Source organism: Macaca mulatta, chromosome 1, assembly GCF_049350105.2.
Source record: "Macaca mulatta isolate MMU2019108-1 chromosome 1, T2T-MMU8v2.0, whole genome shotgun sequence".
NCBI lineage: Eukaryota > Metazoa > Chordata > Mammalia > Primates > Cercopithecidae > Macaca > Macaca mulatta.
Genome location: NC_133406.1, coordinates 17,610,413 through 17,631,492, shown reverse-complemented (window position 1 = coordinate 17,631,492; position 21,080 = coordinate 17,610,413). Strand labels below are relative to the sequence as shown.

Genomic DNA, 21,080 nt, shown 5'->3' with positions numbered 1-21,080 from the left:
TTTTTAAAAATTCAGGTAGGCTGAGGCAGGAAAATGGCATGAACCCGGGAGGCGGAGCTTGCAGTGAGCCGAGACTGTGCCACTGCACACCATAGTTCTAAGGACAGGGAGGGAGCAAGAATTGAACACACACAGAAACCTTATTCTACCATGATGTGATATGAAAATGCTTAAAAATGTTTTGTTTTGGTTTGTTTTTTTTGGAACTCTAACAAGGTTTTTAACATAGAGTCTATGGATGGGCTTTATTCCAAGCAGAACCTTGTATGTACTACGTTCATTGTGAGTGTGAGAAAGTGCACAGCTCCCACTAGATTCTGAAAGGGGTCCACCAGCAAAACAAAGTTGTGAGACACTAGCTTATATGACAAACTTGGAAAAAACTTGTAAGCTATTGGAAAAGGGTGTTATTTTACTATCACACATAACTTTTAGCCCAAATTTCTTTATTCAAGACATTTTATTCCAAAATACTTTGGGTTGTAATCACCCAAAACTACAACCACTCTTTGCACATAAATCATCTGTGGTAAATATTTCTTAGGCTGCTTTCCTTACCAACTCTGTAATCAGAGAATAAAAACACATTTTAAGCATCAAAACTAAGCAAAATTGGCAGGTCAAACTATCATTTTTGTTTTAAGGATAAAAATGTTTGAATGTGTTAGAAAACCAGATTCAAATGACCTTTACACTGCCAGATTTCTATTATCTACAGTCCACCATGGCCTTCTTTTAATACAGTTAAAGCAACTGCTTCTCCCACGTTGATTAAATCCTTGAATCTAGAAATGCGGTTAAGGCCAAAAGGTTTTCTAATCATAAAATAAATATTTCTCACCTTGTTTAACTCATGCCCTCTTTTGTTAAATACAACTCTTAAACCTCCTTCCACATATTTGAAATTTTGAGTAAATTACAATTTGAAAACCAAATCAAATCCATAATTTTAGAAGCTTAAAATTTTGCTCTTGAAAATTTTACTCTGCACCTCAACATGGTATCGATGTTGAACTCTGCATCTGCTTTCTAGCTACAAGCTTTTCTCTTCTAGGTCTTGTAAAAAGGGTATATAAAGAAGTCACTTTCAACATTATGTCTATTATGCTGTTTTGCTTTGAAGGATTCACACACCATTGGTAGGGGTGAGGGATGTAGGATATGCACGCCCTGTCTCCATTAGATTCATGGATGTGTAAAGTTCTATTGCAGTTCATAACCTGATAAACTGACTTTGGCCTAAGCAACGTCATAAAACTTCATTTCACCTTTAGAGCAAACCTTTCTCCTAGAACTTGGCGTTAAAAATAGTTTAAGCCATGCTGACCTGGGCTATTTTTATCTGGAAAATAGGGACTAGAAACAGCATAGCAAGCAAAGAAAGGCGAGTTGACCACAACAGGATGAAAACTCTCACAGACTTTTAGAAAGTCTCACTACAGTTTTAGAAATCAGATGGAAAGGCGGTAAAGCAGAGGTGAGGTACAGGGCAGAGGATCAGCTGAGGGCAATTCACTGTTAGCAAGATATGACTAATACCGTACATAACGAGCACTAATAAAAGTCCTCTGCCTAAGACAGAATAGTATAAAACCATTCCTTCCCCTGCCCTTACAGATTTCTAGAGAAGATAATTTGGGAATAAAAGGTATATAAGGTTTTTGAGAAAAGAGAGATCAAAGGACATTCAGAGTTCAGGAGGATATCTGGGAAGCGGACTTAGCTTAACTCCTAAAGGATGTAGAAGATCTGAATTGCTGGGGAGGAGTGTGGGAGTGGTAAACCAGTCAAAGAATTCACAGATGTGCTGGGAGGAGGAGAAGGGGAGAAGAAGAAAGAAAACAGTCTGGCTGAAACAGCGGCTGTATTTCAAAGAGCAGCAGCAAATCAGGGTGGATAAATGGTGTGGGCCTAAGCAGCTGGTGAGCATTCAATGTGTAGGAATCAAATTGTATCCTTAACAAACCTCTGAAGATTTCTGAGTAAGAGTTTTATGAGTGTTGGTAAATTTATATAGGATACATATGGGCAGTACATGGAGGAAAATGAACTAAGGGGAAAAAAATATTGTGTTAACAATCCAGTGAGAAAGCGATTTTTAAAATTTCAATTACAGCAGTGCAGTGGGAATTCAAATATAATACTTACTAAGTCCTCAATGCAAGATGCTGAGTACACCAATGTTGACAACACAAGGGTTCTCGCCTCAAGTGGCTCACAATAGTAGAGGAAATGGGAATGGAAACCAACCACAGTGAAGTATGCTATCACAGTGATGGGAAGTGCCAAAGGAACAGACAGGACAAAGCTGTATCACTGCTTAGAGAAATGAGGGCAAGAAGCAAGTTAGAGAACCTTCTCACCACTTTCCAAATTAAAGAGATGAGGAGATGCACAGCACTAGAAAATGAAGGTAGGTTCAGGGACCTGCAAACAGGTTCCTGTAGCTGGAACAGAAAGTACATGGTAGTGAAATGTTCTTTATAAAAAAAGTAACAATGTACAGAACGAACTAAAAAGACAGAAAAAAGAAAAACAGGCTTTTGTAATAATCCAGGACAGAGATGAAGAGTGTAAATGGGAATGAGGAACAAGAGACTAATAGAAAATAAGTTTTAAATAAGTAAAATTTTCAAACTGATAAAGGAAAGTATGTTCTTCTAAAACATCATGCTGTTTCCACACCTGAAGACTTTCAATGGACTTAACTCCAACTTAACCTTCAGAAGTCTTAGCCTAAATAATTATTTCTTCCAAAACAAAACAAAACAAAACAAAAAATCCTCTCCTGGCCTGCAGACCAAGTTAGGTCTCCTCTTGTGTGCTCCCAATAGGATCCTGTACTTCCATCTCATAAACATAGCACTGGGAAGTACAGGTTCAACATTGTATTTCCCTCACACGTTAAGACTGCAGAAAGGCAGAGAGAATTATTTTGACCTGGGCACTGTGGTACCCTTAGTGCCTAACACAGATCAGACACTCAGTAAATAGCTGTCGAATAACTAAATGAAGTTCACAGGATCAATTTTAAATCTGTTCCTCCATCTCCCCCATCAGACAGGCTTATCAATCCTCATTCCTTCCAACAAGGGGAAACTTCAGTCTTAATCACACTGAGTTTGCAATACTTCCAGAAAATTCAGGTGGAAATGTCTATCAGTCCTCTACAGATGCCAAAGTAAGAGACAGACCAAGGAGTCTTTAACAAATCCTAATAGCTGAAGTCATGATTCTTGTTATTACTATTGAGTTATTGTTATAGTTTACAGCTAATATTAATTGAGCACTGATTATCTGTTGAGTATGTATTTTCTCATCTGTCCTCAAACAGACCTACCGAATTAGGTACTATTACCAACTCCTATCACACTGATGAGGAAATTAATGCTTTAGTTGTTAGAAAATGTGTCTAAAATCAGAGAGCAATTAAGTAGCAGAAGAAGAGTTTCAACACAGGCAAACTAGTTTAAGAACTTGTGCTTCCATGAGCGCATAAGATAACCCAGAGGGTTATCTTATTGCTCTAGTGTAGACTAAAGCAAAAAGAGAAGACAAACCACAGATCATAAAGCATAGTAACATTGAAGGGGCAGACACTGCCAAGGAAGAACTGACATAAGAACTGGTATTTATACTCTTGTATGATTCCTTATACATATGGAATGGAAAGTCATCTAGTGACTTGCTTCTTGCAAAAGAATACAGCACAGGTGATGGGATGTCACTTTCATCATTAGATTACAAGACTGGGACTTCAGTCTTGCCCGCAGACACTATTGCCTTTTTGGCTGGCATACTTTATTGAAGAAAGCTGCCATGTTAGGGAAGCCCACGTGGCAAGAAACTGAAGCCTTCAGTCCAACAACCTGCCAAGAACTTAATGCTGCCAATAACCACTGAGTGAGGCTAGAAGCAGATCCCTCCCCATTCAAGCCTTAGAAGGAGACCACAGACCCTGACCAATGTCCTGACTGCAGCCTGTGAGAAATAGTGAAGTAGAAGATGCAGCTAGACAGTGCCCAATTCCTTGTCTACAGAAAGTATGACATCATAAATGTGTGTTGTTTTAAGCTGCTAAACTTTGGGGGTAATCTGTTATGTAGCAATAGATGACTAATACAAACTAAGAAGAAATATCTAGAAATACAGATGTTCAAGTTCCTTCTACACACACATCTTCTGACAGTCATGAGAAGACAGTGAACTGAGCTTTAGGAAAATAAACCGCCACTGTAAATTGAGGAAAAAAGAAAACTGAAAAATATGAGGAAAAACAATGGAAAAGATAAGACCCAGGCTAGTAAATGGGTAGTCAAAGATTTTAAAGGTGGGGTGGTTAATAGAGCTATTAAAGCAGTAAAAATATCTCATCTAAGGGGTGGGGGATCGGGAATCACTAAACTTTTTAGCCAAAAAGCAATTTTCAAGGCATCCATTCCAGAGTAGTCCTAACAGAAATTGGTAGAAGACATCACACAGGTAAAATATGCCTTGAGATAGAATAAAGGATAATTATATAACAAAACTATAGAAGACAAGCTCCTAGTCACCATTTATAGATGAAAACTGGAGATATCAATATTAATAAGAAAAAATTCAGGGAGATGGTTAATATGGTTTGGCTCTGTGTCCTCACCCAAATCTCATCTTGAATTATAATCTCCACTGTCAGGCGAGGGACCTGGGGGGAGGTGACTGGATCATGGTGAGAGTTTCCCCCATGCTGTTCTCATGATAGTGAGTTCTCACGAGATCTGAAGTTAAAAGTGTTTGACAATTCTCCCCACCTCCTTCTACCATAATTGTAAGTTTCCTGAGGCCTCCCCAGCCATGTAGAACTGAGTCAGTTAAATCTCTTTTCTTTATAAATTACCCAGTCACAGGTGAAAACAGACTAATATAGAAAACTGGTACCAGGAGTGGAGTATTGCTATAAAGATACCTGAAAATGTGGAAGCAACTTTTGGAACTGGGCAACAAGAAGAGGGTGGAACAGTTTGGAGAGCTCAGAAGAAGAAAGGAAGATGAGAGAAAGCTTGGAATGTCCTAGAGACTTGTGTAATGGTTGTGACCAAAATGCTGACAGTGATATGGACAATGAAGTCCAGGCTGAGGTGGTCTCAGATGGAGATGAGGAACTTATGGGGAAGTGGAGCAAAGGTCACTCTTGCTAGGCTTTAGCAAAGGGACTAGGGGCACTTTACCCCTGCCCTAGATCTGTGGAACTTGGAACTTGAGAGAGATGATTTAGGGTATCTGGGGGAAGAAATGTCTAGGCAGCGAAGTGTTCAAGAGGTGACCTGGCTTTTTCTAAAAGTGTACACTCATATGCAGAAAGAGACAGTCTGAAACTGGAACTTACATTTACAAGAAAAACAGAGCATAAAACTTTGAAAAACTTGCAACCTGATACTGTTTGGCTGTGTCCCCACCCAAATCTTATCTTGAATTGGAGTTCTCATAAACCCCACGTGTTGTGGGAGGTAACAGGTGGAGATAATTGAATCATGGGAGTAGTTTCCCCCATCCCGTTCTCATGATAGTAAGTTAGTTCTCACGAGAACTGATGGTTTTATAAGGGGCTTCCCCCTTCACTGGGCACTCATTCTTCTTCTCCCTATTGCCATGTGAAGAAGAACGTGTTTGCTTCCCCTTCTGCCATAATTGTTAAGCTTCCTGAGGCCTCTCCAGCCATGCTGAACCATGAGTCAATTAAAACTCTTTCCTTCATAAATTTCTCACTCTCGAGAATGTCTTTATTAGCAGCGTGAGAACAAACTTAATACAGTAAATTGGCACCACAGAGAGTGGGGTGCTGCTATAAAGAGACCCAAAAATGTGGAAGTGACTTTGGAACTGGGTAACAGGCAGAGGTTGGAACAGTTTGGAGGGCTCAGAAGAAGACAGGAAGATGTGGAAAAGTTTGGAACTTCCTAGAGACTTGGAAGGTTCACAAGACAGGAAGATGTGGGAAAATGTGCAATTTCCTAGTCTTGTTGAATGGCTTTGACCAAAATGCTAACAGTGATATGAACAATGAAGTCCAGGCTGAGGTGGTCTCAGATGGAGATGGGGAACTTGTTGAGAACTGGTGTAAAAGTCACTCTTGCTATGCTAAGAGACTGGCAGGATTTTGCCCCTGCCCCAGAGATCTGTGGAACTTTGAACTTGACAGAGATGATTTAGGATATCTGGCAGAAGACATTTCTAAGTGGCAAAGCATTCAAGAGGAAGAAAAGCGTAAGAGTTTGGAAAACTTGCAAACTGATAACACACAAAAAAAGAAAACATGATACTCTGGAGAGAAATTCAAGCCTGCTGCAGAAATTTGCATCACCAAGACAATGGGGAAAATGTTTCCAGGGCATATTAGAGACCTTCACAGCAGCCCCTCCCATCACAGGCCTAGGAGGGAAAGTGGTTTCCTGGGCAAGGTCCAGGGTCCTCCTGCTGTGTGCAGCCTTGGAACTTGATGTCCTGTGTCCCAGTTGCTCCAGCCATGGCTAAAGGGGCCAACATACATCTCAGGCCCTTGCTTTAGAAGGTGCAAATCCCAAGCCCTGGTGGCTTCCACGTGGTGTTGGGCCTGCAGGTGTGCAGAAGGCAAGAATTAAGGTTTGGGAACCTCCACCTAGATTTCAGAGGATGTATGGAAAAGCCTGATGTCCAGACAGAATTTTGCTGCAGGGGCAGAGCCCTCATGGAGAACCACCTCTCCTAGGGCAGTGTTGAGGTGAAATGTGGGGTCAGAGCCCCCACATAGAGTCCCCACTGGGTCAATGCCTAGTGGAGCTGTGAGATGAGGGCCACTATCCTCCAGACCCCAGAATAGTAGATCCACTGACAGCTTGCACCGTGCACCTGGAGAAGCACAGACATTCAACACCCACCCATGAAAGCAGCCAGGACGGAGGCTGTACCCTTCAAAGCCACAGGGGCAAAGCTGCCAAGGCCATGGGAGCCCACCTCTTGCATCAGCATGCCCTGGATGTGAGACATGGAGTCAAAGGAGATCATTTTGGAACTTTAAGGTTTAATGACTGCCCTATTGGATTTTAGACTTGCACAGGGCCTGTAGCCCCTTTTGGCCAATTTCTACCCTTTGGAATGGGTCTATCTACCCAACACCTGTAACCCCATTGTATCTGGGAACTAACTTGCTTTTGATTTTACAGGTTCAGAGGTGGAAGGGACGTGCCTTGTCTCAGATGAGACTCTGGACTTGGACTTTTGGGTTAGTGCTGGAATGCATTAAGACTTAGAAGGGCATGATTGTGTTTTGAAGTGAGAGGACATAAGATTTGGGAGGGGGCAGGGGCAGAATATGGTTTGACTGTGTCCCCACACAAATCTCATTTTGAATTGTAGTTCCCATAAACCCCATGTGTCATGGGAGGGAGCAGGTGGAGATAATTGAATTATGGGGGTGGTTTCCCCCATCCTGTTCTCATGATAGTGAGTTCTCACGAGAGCTGATGATTTTATAAGGGGTTTCCCCCTTCACTGGACACTCATTCTTCTCCCTGCCACCATGTGAAGGAAGACATGTTTGCTTCCCCTCCCACCATGATTGTAACTTTCCTGAAGCCTCTCCAGCTATGCTGAGCTGTGAGTCAATTAAACCGCTTTCCTTTATAAATTACCTAATCTTGCGTATGTCTTTATTAGCAACGTGAGAACAGACTGATACACTGACCATGTAGTAGAAAATAAAAACCCATTTTCTGGGGAGAAATTCAAGCCTTCTGCTACAGAAATTTGCATAAGCAATGAGGAGCCAAATGTTAACAGCCAAGCCAATGGGAAAAAAATGTCTCTAGGGCATGTCTGAGATCTTCCCAGCAGCCCCTTCCATCAGAGGCCTGAGGCCTAAAAGGAAAAAAACGGTTTCCTGGCCAGAACCAGGGTCACACTGCTGTGTGCAGCCTTAAGACTTGGTGCCCTGAGTCCCAGCTGCTCTAGCTCCAGGCGTGGCTAAAAGGGGCCATGATACAGCTCGGGCTGTTGCTTTAGAGGGTGCAAGCCCCAAGCCTTGGTGGCTTCCATGTGTTACTGGGCCTGTAGGCAGAAGGCAAGAACTGAAGTTTGGGAATCTCCACCTAGATTTCAGAGGATGTATGAAAATGCCTAGATACCCAGGCACAATCTGTTGCAGGGGTGAAGCCCTCATGGAGAACCTCTATTAGGAAAGTGTGGGGGAAAATGTGGGGTTGGAGCCCCCACAGAGAGTCCCCACTGGGGCACTGTCTACTAGAGCTGAGAGAAGGCCACTGTCCTCCAGATCCCAGAATGGTAGCTCAACTGATAGCTTTCACCGTGCACTTGGAAAAGTCATAGGCACTCAACACCAGTTCGTGAAAAAAGCTGTAGGAGCTGTATCCTGCAAAGCCACAGGGCAGAGCTGCTCAAGGCCTTGGAAGCCCACCTCTTGCATCAGTGTGCCCTGGATGTGAGACATGGATTCACAGAAGATTTTGGAACTTTAATGGCTGCCCTGCTGGATTTCAGACTTGCAGGGGGGCCTATAGCCCCTTGGTTTTGGCCAGTTTCTCCCTTTTGGAATGGAAGCATTTACCCAATGCCTGTAGTCCCATCATGTCTTGGAAGTAAATAATTTGCTTGTGATTTTACAGGCTCATAGGCAGAAGAGACTTACTTGCCTTGTCTCAGGTGATACTTTAGACTTGGACTTTTGAGTTAATGCTGGAATGAGTCAAGACTTTGGGTGACTGCTGGGAAAGCATGACTGTTTTGAAATGGGAGAACATGAGATTTGGGAGGGGCAGGGGCAGAATGATGTGGTTTGGCTCTATGTCCCCATCCAAATCTCATGTCCAATTGTAATCCCATGTTGAGGGAGGGGTATGGTGGGAGGTAACCGGATCATGGAGGCAGTTTCCCCCATGCCGTCCTTGTGATGGTGAGTTCTCATGAGATTTGATGGTTTCAAGTGTGGCACTTCCTCCTTCGCTCTCTCTCCTGCTACCATGTAAGATGTACCTTACTTCCCCTTACATCATGATTGTAAGTTTCCTGAGGCCTCCTCAGCCATGTGGAACTGTAAGTCAATTAAACCTCTTTTCTTTATAAATTACCCAGTCTCAGGTCTTTATAACAGTGTGAAAACAGACAAATACAATGGTCAATCTTTTAATTCCCCAAACTCATGATTAGTCCTTTTCAATTTACTTCTCAGATTTCACATTTCCTATCAAGGTGTTATTACATGAAAATTAGCCTTAAATTGAATTGAGATGAGACTACAGGTTCCTGGGTTCTGGAGTTCATGTTTCACGTTTCTGGTTTTAATTTTTAAAAATTATTTCATACCCGACAATCTAATGTTTACCCATACTTTTGTAATCCTCTCTCACTTTAGAATCAAAAGCAAGGCTTCCTATGCTTACAAGTCCTGGATAGTAGGCTGGGCATGGTGGCTCATGCCTGTAATTCCAGCACTTTGGGAGGCCGAGGCGGGAGGATCACGAGGTCAGGAGTTCGAGACCAGCTTGGCCACCACAGTGAAACCCTGTCTCTATTAAAAATACAAAAAAATTAGCCAGGTGTGGTGGTGGGCGCCTGTAGTCCCAGCTACTCAGGAGGCAGAGGGAGGAGAATCACTTGAACCCGGGAGGCAGAGGCTGCAGTGAACCAAGACCACGCCATTGCACTCCAGCCTGGGTGACAGAGTGAGACTCCATCTCCAAAAAAAAAAAAAAAAAAAGTCCTGGATATTCTAATTTTAATAGTATCAGTATTATTTTATATTTGGTACTTTTATTTGCAATTCCAGTGCCAGGCTCCACATCAAGGGGATGAAAGGCTCAAACGTCACTGATATCTTCACAGATCATCCAATACAGTCCCTAAGCTATCAGTAACTTTCTTCCTCTTTACTACTTTAGGAAGCTATCATATAGTCATGTGTATCACACAGTCATGTACTGATAAGTCAATGGAACTATTTTTGATATTTTATGGTCATTCCATTCTTCTCAATTTTCTGTAACAGTTTTATTTTCAACAGTAGGTTTAAATGAAGATGTTTTATTTCTGACTTCATTTTGACATTGAATCTAAATCTATGCTTACCTTATGCTGAACCATCCAATTTTCTCTAACGTTTCCTAACGTTCAAACTTTGTATATTTATTTTTAGGTGGATCTACAAGCCATCTCGAATGAGTGGTTCATGCAAGGAAGCACAGACATACTTACAGACAACACTAAAAGTGTTGCAAAGTTTCCTGCAATAATTCCTGTAGGCAGTTCCAGTGGTAGAGCTGATAAGAGCATACTGCACAAAGAAACCATAAAACCTCTAGAGAAGAAAGGATGGGGCTTTCTTCTCTAGAAGGTCAACAGTAGTACTAGCTAACACAGTCAATTTGAAGGAATGTGAAAATCTAGAGCATATAACTTTTTTCCTGTTGCTTGGCTGGGAAACAAGTATCAGCAAGCTATCATAAATGGCAACACTGAAAAAGTGGGGGCAAGAGAAGAACAGCAGAAAAGTTAGGTCAGAATAAAACAATAATTTCCTTCCAGTCACTCAAGTCAAAACCCTTTAAGTCATTCATGAGTCTTCCTTTCTTTCATACTAATATATCAGCAAATCTCATTTGATTCTACTTTCAAAATATATCCAGAATTCAACAAATGCTCACCACCTCCATAGCTATTACTCTAATTTAAGCTCCTATCATCCAGTGCCCAGACTACTACAAGCATTTCCTAACTAGTATTCCTGATTCCATCCTTCCACCCCACATCTACTGCTACACAACAGCCACAGAGATCTTTCTAAAACAATTCTCCCATATCACCCACAATAAAACCCAGCATCCTTGCCATGGCTTGCAAGGTAAAACCCTACACAAACTGATCTCATTTCCTATCCCACTATATCAATCCCATATCCTTTACTCCTTCCACTATAACCACAGTGGTTTCCTTGCTGTCTTCTGTTTTGTTTTGTTTTGTTTTGTTTTTGAGACAGAGTCTCACTCTGACAGTAGTTTCCTTGGTGTTTTCTGTTTTGTTTTGTTTTGTTTTTTTTGAGACAGAGTCTCACTCTGCTGCCCAGGTTAGAGTGTGGTGACATGATCTTGGCTCACTGCACCTCCACCTCCTCGGTTCAAGTAATTCTCCTGCCTCAGCCTCCAGAGTAGCTGGGACTACAGGCACACACCATCACGCCTGGCTAATTTTTGTATTTTTAGTAGAGATGGGGTTTCGCCATGGCCAGGCTGGTCTTGAACTCCTGACCTCAAGTGATCCGTCCACCTCGACCTCCCAAAGTGCTCTGCTTGCTGTTTTCTGAACACACCAAACACATTTCAAGTTAGTGCCTCTGTATTTGCTATTTAATACCATTCCTCGGAATGCTCCTCTTCCACATATCCACATTAACTAATTTCCTACTTCATTCAAGTCACTATTTAAATGTTACCTTATTTTATCAATCTAAAAGAGTACTCCCTAGTCATTATGTCCTTATCTCACTTATTCTCCATCTTAATATTTACCACCTAACATACCATGTATTACTTGGACATTTGTTTACTGACAGTCCCTCCCCACCCCTCACTTCCTCCAACTAGAAGATAAGGTCCATGAGAAAGAGTGCTTTTTGTTGTTGTTCAGGACACCCTAGCTCCTAGAACAGGGCCTGTATGTGGAGGGCACTCAACATCTGTTGAACAAATGAGTGAAAATATTATCAAAACAGGACTCAGAGAATACAACAAAGGATAAAGAGTACACATATTTTGCTTTGGTAAAGAACTGGGACCTGGGACACTGCATAAGAAAAATGAGAATTCCAAACTCATGAAAACTTTATGGTGATCTCAAGTCTACAGATACTGTCCAAGGTCTTCAGAAATAAAACTAACTGTGAATTGGTTATGGAAAAATGTGATTATGAAGTACAAAAGTGGCAGAAAAGTTGAGTTTTGACTAGGATATAAGGCATGAAATAAACTGTTGTAAGAGAAGATTTTGGTTAACCATCTATATCAATTTTTTTTGGAAGAGTTTTAGCTGAAATAAAAGGCAAAGACAAGCTCTGAAAATGGGCTTAGTAAATTATCTGAATGCCATCATGTAGTCACAGACAATGTTCCAAGTGTGGAAACGAGGGCATAGTGGAAAAGAAGGTGGAATGTAAGCACAGAAGTAAAATCTAAGAAACAGAAACTGCCCAAGAATGTGCTTGAATGAAAGGGAGACTGAAATAGTTGGGGTAGCTTTAAAGGCCTAAAGTGAAAAATTAAACAAAAACAACTAAGCTGATAACATCAATCCAATGGCATACCAGACAGGCACAGGCTTCAGAAAACATGGAAGAAGAACAAAGATAGATTTCAGGCCTGATGGGGAAAAAAAGGGAAAGGAGAACAGGAGTAAACTGCAAATCAGAAACACAGAGTAGGAAGACAGCTCCTACTAAAGAAACAAGAGATGGTAGGCCTACGTCAGGGCAAACGGCTTTAAATAGTATCAGAGGAAAGAGATGGATAAAGACAATTTAAGGAAATCAGGTAAGAGAAAAATTTAAACTAGAATGTCAGATAAGCCAACATGTAGAATGATAGAAGTAAAAGGGAGAAGAAAGTCTCAAATGTTCAAGCATATTCTCAAAAATGGCAGAGGCCCAGTGCGATGGCTCATACCTGTAATCCCAGCACTGTTTTTTTTTTGTGTTTTTTTTTTTTTTTTTTTTTTTTGAGACAGGGTCTTGCTGTTACCCAGGCTGGATGAAGTGCAGTGGTGCAATCACAGTTCAATGCAACCTCTACGTCCCAGGCTCAAGTGGTCTTCCCACCTCAGCCCCTCAAGAAGCTGGGACTACACTCATGTGCCACCATGCCTGATTAATTTTTGTACTGTTTTTCAAGATGGGTTTCACCATGTTGCCCCCTGGTCTGGAACTCCTGGGCTCAAGCAAATCTGCCCACCCTGGCCTCCCAAAGTGCTAAGATTACAGGCAAGAGCCAGCACTTTGGGAGACCAAGACAGGAGGATCATTTGAGGCCAATAGTTCTAGAACAGCCTGGACAACATAACGAGACCCCATCTCTACAAAAAAAATTAAGAAATTATCCGGGTGTGTTGGCACATGCCTGTAGTCCCAGCTACTATGGAGACTCAAGTGGGAGGACTACTTGAGCCCAGGAGCTTGAGGCTGCAGTGAGCCATAATTGTACCACTGCACTCCAGCCTGTGCAAGTTAGACCCTGTCCTTTTAAAAAAAAGGCATAAAATATGCCAAAATTAGCTAAGTAGAAATATGTCATTGTTATATGAGATACAGCATAAAGTTACAGATATGAATGAACTGAATCAAAGGTCTATTGATTTTGTCACCAGCTCTATGACTCTGAACAAGTTAATCTCTCTGGGACTTTTTTCTTTTTAAAAAAATATGTTATTTCTTCTCTTTTTAAAAAAAAATGTGTGAATGCAGGAAAAGTGGTTGGGTAAAAAAATGAGTGATCATTCTAAGATCTTTTTTCTCCAGTTTATGGGAGGGGAATGAGACAGGGAAAGCACAGAACTCTTAAAGAAAGAATCAGAAATACAGCAAATTTTTAAAATGGAAGAATAGTTAAGAACAGTTCTGCACAGCGCTTTACAATCTAAAAGCTGCTTTACATGAAGCATTATATGTTCACCTCACAACAAGCCTGAGAAGCTAAAAAGACAGGTATCACTGAACACCATTTTATAAACAGAGCAACTGAGGACTCAAGAGATTAAGAAACTGGACTAAGGACACAGAAACCATAGCAGACCCGGAATCCAACCCAGATCTAATGGCAGAACCAAATGCATTATCTTTCTTTCCTTTTTTTTTTTTTTTGAGATGGAGTCTCACTCTGTCGCCCGGGCTGGAGTGCAGTGACACAATCTCGGCTCACTGCAACCTCTGCCTCCCGGGTTCAAGCGATTCTCCTACCTCAGCCTCCCAAGTAGCTGGGACTACAGGCTTGCAACACTACACCCAGCTTATTTTTGTATTTTTAGTAGAGACAGGATTTCACCATGTTGGTTGGCCAGGATGGTGTTGATCTCTCCACCTCATGATCCGCCTGCCTCGGCCTCCCAAAGTGCTGGGGTAACAGGTGTGAGCCACTGCACCCGACCCCTTTCTTTCTTAATAATTTTTTTTTTTTTTTAAGTAGAGATGAGGTCTTGCCATGTTGCCCAAGCTGGTCTTGAATTCCTGAACTCAAGTTATCTTCCTGCCTCAGCCTTCCAGAGTGTTGGGAATTACAGGCGTGAGTTATCACATCTGGCCCAGAATCCATTATCTTTCAAAGCTAAAATGATCTCTATTATCCCCTCCTCCTCCATGTAATTAAGGCTCTGTGGGCATTTTTGCGGATTATTAGGTAGTAGATAAGAGCTACATACATAAAAAAAATAAAAATAAAAATTTTTTTTTTGAGACAGGGTTTTGTTCTGTCACCTGGGCTCAAGCGATCCTCCCACCTGAGACCACGAGCTCACACCACCATGCCTGGTTAATTTTTTAATTTTTTTTAGAGACAAGGTCTCACCATTTGCCCAAGCTGGTCTTGAACTCCTGGGCTCAAGCGATCCTCCTGCCTCAGCCCCTCAAAATGCTGCGATTTTAGGGGTAAGTCACTAAGCCCAGCCTAAAAAAATCTTTTAACGTAAAATAAAATTCCTTTAGAACTAAAGTAGTTTACATGTAAACTACACATCAACTCACTGTACAAAATGTTTTCGCACATAGTTGATCACAATCTATTAAGACTACCCTCTCAGTCCACATGTCCCTTATAGCTGGCAGAATTACTGCAGTTGTACTATTTTCAGCCTTTCTACATACCGAATAACTCACTTTTAATTAAATTCTGACATAGTTATAAAATCATTAAACAAGTAACTTCAATTTGTGTATCCTGGATCCCAAGTGTATAAAGAGAATGGCAGAAGTAGATAAAGGTTTAGTTATGTATTTAGGTTTAAATAACATGTTTATTTTCTCACAGTTCTAGAAGCTGAAAGTCTTGAGATCTGGATGCCAGCATGGTCTGGTACTGATGAGGGCTCTCTTCCTGGGTCAGTTTTGTTTTAACATCTAAGAGGATTGTCACCACATCTCTGTTAGTGATAATAAAACAGCAGCATTTTCCTCATCCTATTCTTTGCTCTTAAAAGCCATAATCAGCCAGAGCTGACTAACTACAGTAAGAAAAATCTTAGTAACATAATCTGCTGCTTATTGGTCCTAACCTATTTTATTACTCCTTTTCTTTATGTATGTTTCAATGGAACAGATGAAGTTTTGGATTAAATTCCAAAAATGTTATGTATATGATACTAGTATTTCTATTTTAACGGGAAAATGTTTTCCTTCAGAGTGGCTAAGAAACTCCAACAGAAAAGTTCAACATTTTCCCATGATCCTCACTCCTCTGCATTCCTCTTACTCCTGTACCCCCAAGCCAAGGCACACTACTCTTCACAAAACAGCAGACTATGGTTTCTTTCTACTGGGTATCGAGAGTCTTCTTAATGAAAACAAGCATAAGCAAGGATATAGGATCAAAGGGCAGGGTAACAGCAAAAAGGGGAAAATCCCAAAAAGACCAGAGAAAGTGGAAACAGGAGCTTGGTTACATCAGTGGCTACAATTACATTTCTGTTTTTCTCCTGTATTACTTCATTTTTCCCTTGTGGTTCCTTTTTTAAAGTAGCTGCATAAACAGTGGCCAGATAAGAATGTTTGAAGTAGAAATTCAGGGGAAAACAAAGCCTACGCTGAATGGGCCACAGACAATCATGTATCATCTGATTACCATGCCCTGACATGAAGAGCATGCAATATAGATGATGTAAATAAAAAGAACATCGGATTCTTAGTCAGAAAACCTGAATTTAAGTCCTAATATGCTGCAGAATTTCCAACAAGTGAACTTTCCTGAGTCCCACTTTTCTAATCTATAAAAAAAATACAACCACCTGCCTACTGCTGTGAAAGCTGAAATGAGAAAAACACTACACATTTGCTGCATATAACTTTTAAAATCACTATAATGTTACGAAGGATAAAATTCAGAAATCTTCTGCAATCACATAAAAAAACCATATTCTGACATCTCTTAACAGTTATACTGACAGGCGCATAATTCAGGTGGATAAATACAAAAGTGGCTTTTAAGCCGCTATCTGAAATAAACATTGTACACTCACCTAATTAAGTTTTACACAGCCCAACCATAGAGTATGATTACTCACATATAAAGCTAGTGCTATTCACCCACTTTCAACAAAATATATGTATCAAACTGCAGTTCCAGCAGGGTGCCAAGTAATCTACATCTCATTTAATGTTCTACGTGTAACCAGTGTAGCTAAAAAAGAGCATGGGTTTGATATCTGAATGACGTAAGTTTGAACACCAGCTAGGGTTATGGTAAGTGGTAGACCTTAGCCAAGTCTGAGCTGAAAATCCCTCAAATGTAAATTAGGAGTAAAACGACTCGCTTCATAGAATTAAGATTATTGTGGCCAGGTGAGGTGGCTCAAGTCTGTAACCACAGTACTTTGGCAGGACAAGGCAGGAGGATCACCTGAGCCCAGGAGTTCCAGATCAAATGATCAGCAAGACCCTGACTCTACAAAAAACCTTTTTTTTTTCTCATGTGGCCGAGCATGGTGGTGTGTGCCTACAGTACCAGCTACTCGGAAGCTGAGGTGGCAGGATAGCTTGAGCCTAGGAGGTGGAAGCTGCAGTGGGCCATGCTTATACACCTTGTACTCCAGCTTGGGCGACAAAGGAAGACCCTGTCTCAAAAAAAAAAAAAAAAATTACTCTGAATGTATCTCTATTGACCCTAATCTGATGCCTAACACACTGTGGTTGCTCAATATACGGTGGGTGGTTATTTTGACTGCCTTCTCATTTCCACAAAGCAAACACTCTTGTTTTTTAAGGAATATTTAAATTACACGTTGAAACACTATTACGAAAACTTCTTTAGGCCAAGAAGTATAATGAAAGGAATTCCAGAATATCATTTATAGATCCTGAAGTTGTGTTCCTAAAATTAATATAAGCAGAAGATCTAATCCAAAGAGTTTAAAGGTCATCCCTCCTTCATCCCATCCCTTATTACCTGCTAATATGTACAGTTAGGTGACTTAAAACCCCAACAACTAGAACTCTTGAGGAAGGAGGTAGCTATTTCTAACAGCATCCCTATGAGAAGCATTTGCTGTAAGAGCCAGGCTGTCTGCTGTCTCTTCTCTAAGGACAGGTGAAAGCAGGAAGACAAAAGAGTAAAGAGGTCTCAGCTTAACTTGGAAAGCTAAATTAACTAAGGAAAGCAGATCAAGAAAGATTTGGGACATCATCTTCTTCAAGAATCCAATTTAAGCTTATGTCCAACGATATACTTTGGTCAGTCTTCATAGCCCTATTCTCTCAAACTAACTTCTTTCCTGCTCTGGAGCTCGGGACTTTATGTTCAGATGTGATCCATGACAACGTTCTTTCTTAAAAATATCAACGCAAATCTAGTGAAAGACCAAGGCTGAGATTTCATCAGATCCCCCTTTCCCTTCCAGTTTAATATTATTCAACTGTTCCTTTTTAAGACTACAAGAAATCAAGACTTGTGCCTTCACCCAGCAATGAAGTGGCAATACGTAAATTAGATTTCACATTGTATTTTTCCCCACATTTTCATGTTTGTAACTTTCTCCCTGCCTATGTTCAGCCTTTCCGGCAGCCTGAGAATCACATGTAATGACTGTCAAAGTAAATGATCTGACGCACACATAAAAAAGAACCACTGGTTAAGAGTCAGCGTGTGTGTACAAACATGCAACTGTGATGCTCTCCCAGGTCAATCTCTCAAAACTCACAAAATCAGACAGAGACTGATGGTGAAGGAGGGCGGCCTGGGAGCAGCTATATACACAGAAAAGATCAAGATCTGAGAAGTAAAATGAAAAAAAGCTGCAAGAGAGTATTAAGGAGGAAAGAGTCTACTGTTTATCATGAAGGAGGAAAGAGCTAGGAATAGACTAGGTAGGAAGTGAAGAATCTGTGGAGGAAAAACCGCAACGGTAAAGAGAAAACAAAAACTCACCAAATTGGGAGGATAAAACGAGCCTCCTGCTCCAATTCCATGTTGTGGTTGTTTTTGTTTGTTTTGTTTTGTTTTTTTCCAGGAAGTTACAAAACAGTTTTCAACAGAAGGATTACATTAACAAAGCAAATAAAGGAAACTTATGCTAAAAATGTAGCCTACCTACACTGAGAAGTCTGAAAACGGAAATACTTCTTTCCCCTTTTTGTAAAGGGTTTCAAAACAGTAGGAACAGGGTAAGGGATAAGAGCTATAAGAGGGGGAGGTGAGTAGCCAAGCTCTTCCTGAATATAGACAGTCTTTCGACTAAATGCGTATTTTAAATTTACCTTTTTGTGGTCAGCTGGCAAACTCTTCACTGCACATAGCGTTTGACTCTCAATCAAAATGTGATGAGTGGTTCAGACACCATAGGAAATTCAAGAGCGTATGCAAACACAAGGCACATGCAGAACCAGGACTTGGTTTGGGTGGTACTCTAACACCCCCTCACTGGGTGGCTAAAACGCCACTAAGGTTTGAATTGTGACCAACAGTGAAATGGAAGAAAGAAAATAGCAAAGTTAAAGAGCCTACGTTTAGCCAGAAAACCATGCAATTAGCCGGAGAAGTTTGTGAACGGGCAGTAAGTGGAAAACAGCGGACACAAAGGGGCTAACTAGATAAACAGCCACTACAAATTCTGTCCGTCTTCCTTACGGGGTGCTACACAACGAGTCCCTTCTATACAGAGGAATGCTGCTTCTCAGCCTAGGCGGTTACAGTCGCAGGCAGGGACTGCCCGCCGAGAAGGGTCTGTCCAGCACAAACCCGCAGCACACACTTACTTTCGTCCGGCCATTGATTTTGTAGCTGCCCAGCTTCCCGTTACAGTGGCGGATCAGGTCGTCCATGCTGCTCATGAGCAGCCCAATGGTTTCGCAGCCGGGCTCCTTGCCCTCGATCCAGGTGATCTTATCGCCTCGGATATCCTTGGACGAGTCGCTCTTCTGGCTGACCAGCTGCCCGTCCGTGAACTTCCCGGTGTCGTGCAGGGCGCGCACCTCGTCGCCGATCTGCTGTCCGGTCTCCTTGCCGAGGAAGTCGTCCACCACACAGATGCCGTGCTTGTTCATGCACGGCACGATGTACTCGAGCGCCAGCTTCAGCGCCGGCAGGGGCTTCGTCTGCCCGTTGGGCCGCAGGCCGCCGCTGGGGCTCAGCGCATCCCCGGGCGTGTTGCTCGGGGGGTACAGGTTCGCCTTCTCCTGGAACAGCGATGAGCGGGCCGGCGGCTCCTCCTTCCCGGGCTCGGCCTCGGCAGCCACCGCCGAGCCCTGGCCGCCCGGGGCCGCGCGAGACGGCGACGCGGCCGCCGCGGGGTCGGCCGGGGGCTTGCCCTTTGCTTTTGCCTTGGCCGCGTCCCCGGAGGCGTTGTCCCGGCGCGCCGCTGCCTTCCTGGGCTCCCGGGCCCCGGCCCTGGGCGGCGGCGCTGCAACCGGCGGCGCGGGGCCGGAGTGCTGGTGCGGGCCCACTCCGGGGCCGAGGGCGCTCTCGCTGCCCTGGCACACGAGCTTGTGCTTCTTCCAGTCCTGACGCTGGTGCTCCTTGCAGCAGTAGAAGGAGCTGCGGCAGCGGCTGCAGCGCAGCAGGTTCTCCATCTTCCCGCACAGCTCGCAGTACTGCCGGTCTCGCTCGCTCGGGCTCGGCCCGCCGGGCCCGCCGCTGTCATTGGCCATGGCGGCGGCGGCGGCGGCGGCGGCGGCAGCGGCGGCGGCGGCGGCCGAGCAAGAGGGGTGGCGGCCGGACGGCCTCGCCCGAGGCTGGGGAGCGGGGAGAGAGATAGGGGCCGTTACTGCGCCATGTACCCACTACCCTCGCCTCAGGGAGGCCGGTACCCCGCGCCCTCGGCCCGGCCGCTTCCGAGTCCTAGTCTCCGGCGCAGCGCCGGCGGCCGCCTCAGCGCCTCATCGCTGCCGAGGGCTGAGAGAATGCGGCCTGTGCGGCGAATGGCAACCTGGACTCAAGCGCGCGGGCCTGGGGAGCGCAAGACCGGCCCTCTCCGCCGCCGCCGCCGCCGCCGCCTCAGCCTCCTCGGCGGCCCGGCCCAGGCTGTGGAGGAGCGTAGGGCATGCGGGCGCCACTCGCTCTGCGCGCTCTGCACGTACACCACGGCCCCGCGGCGACCCGGGCGGGCGGCGCGCAAGGGCGGAGGGGGCGGAGGGAGGGCCGGGGGGGAGGGCCGAGGGGCGGGGGCCGCCTGCGCTCCTCCGCACTCCGTGGGGCCGGGCCTCGGCCTCCGAGCTGGGTCGCCTGCACTGCCTCCGCCCAGGGCGGGACTGGGACGCGAGAGGCCGGTGCGCTACCTCAGCCTGCAGCGGCCTCCTTGGGGACGCCGAAGCGCAGGCCCGCGAGCTGCGGAAAGGCGTGGGGCAGCGCGGCAGCGCCTACACCTGCTGGGGGAGGGCGCCAGCCGCAAGCGGGTAGCGGAGCGGCGGCGGCGGCGTCGTAATCATGGCTGCTCTTCGTCGAGGCAGGCGCGGGGTGTGCGGGGCGCGCTCCAGTAAGGGTTGCAAGGTGGCTGTTGCTATCCTCATTTTGCAGAGGAGGAAACGGAAATTCAGAGAAGTGAAGTAACTTGTCCAAGGTCACGCAGAACTGGGACTGAATCCAGGAATCAGGCTCTCAGATTCCAAGGCTTTTTCCATTACACCATACAGTCTCTATTTCAAGAAGCCCTGAAATGGTTAAGAACAAAGTAAGTATTACTGTGGTGTTAATCCAATCTCTTGCGCCCCGTTTCAACCTAATTTAAAGGTAATGAAATTTGAGGATTTTAAAAAAATTAAAAACTCATTAAAACCTTTGAAATCCCGGTGACTTCAAAACTCCATGAAGAAATTTTGGGCTACCAAATTACATGAGGTAATCAATGCTCATTCCAATATCCAATTTAAACTGATG

At 43.7% G+C, this 21,080-nt stretch overlaps 1 protein-coding gene across 3 annotated transcripts in view; it reads right to left on the bottom strand.

The window, feature by feature from the left end:
• EGLN1 (egl-9 family hypoxia inducible factor 1) overlaps window positions 1-20,284 on the bottom strand; it is a 59,664-nt gene extending 39,380 nt beyond the window's left edge. For all 3 annotated transcript variants that reach the window (XM_001104870.5, XM_015126202.3, XM_028849705.2), the window contains exon 1: window positions 18,965-20,284. In XM_001104870.5, the coding sequence (XP_001104870.1) occupies window positions 18,965-19,855 (891 nt within the window). In that variant the 5' untranslated portion in view covers window positions 19,856-20,284. The remainder of the gene's footprint in view (window positions 1-18,964) is intronic.
• Window positions 20,285-21,080: the final 796 nt, after the last annotated feature.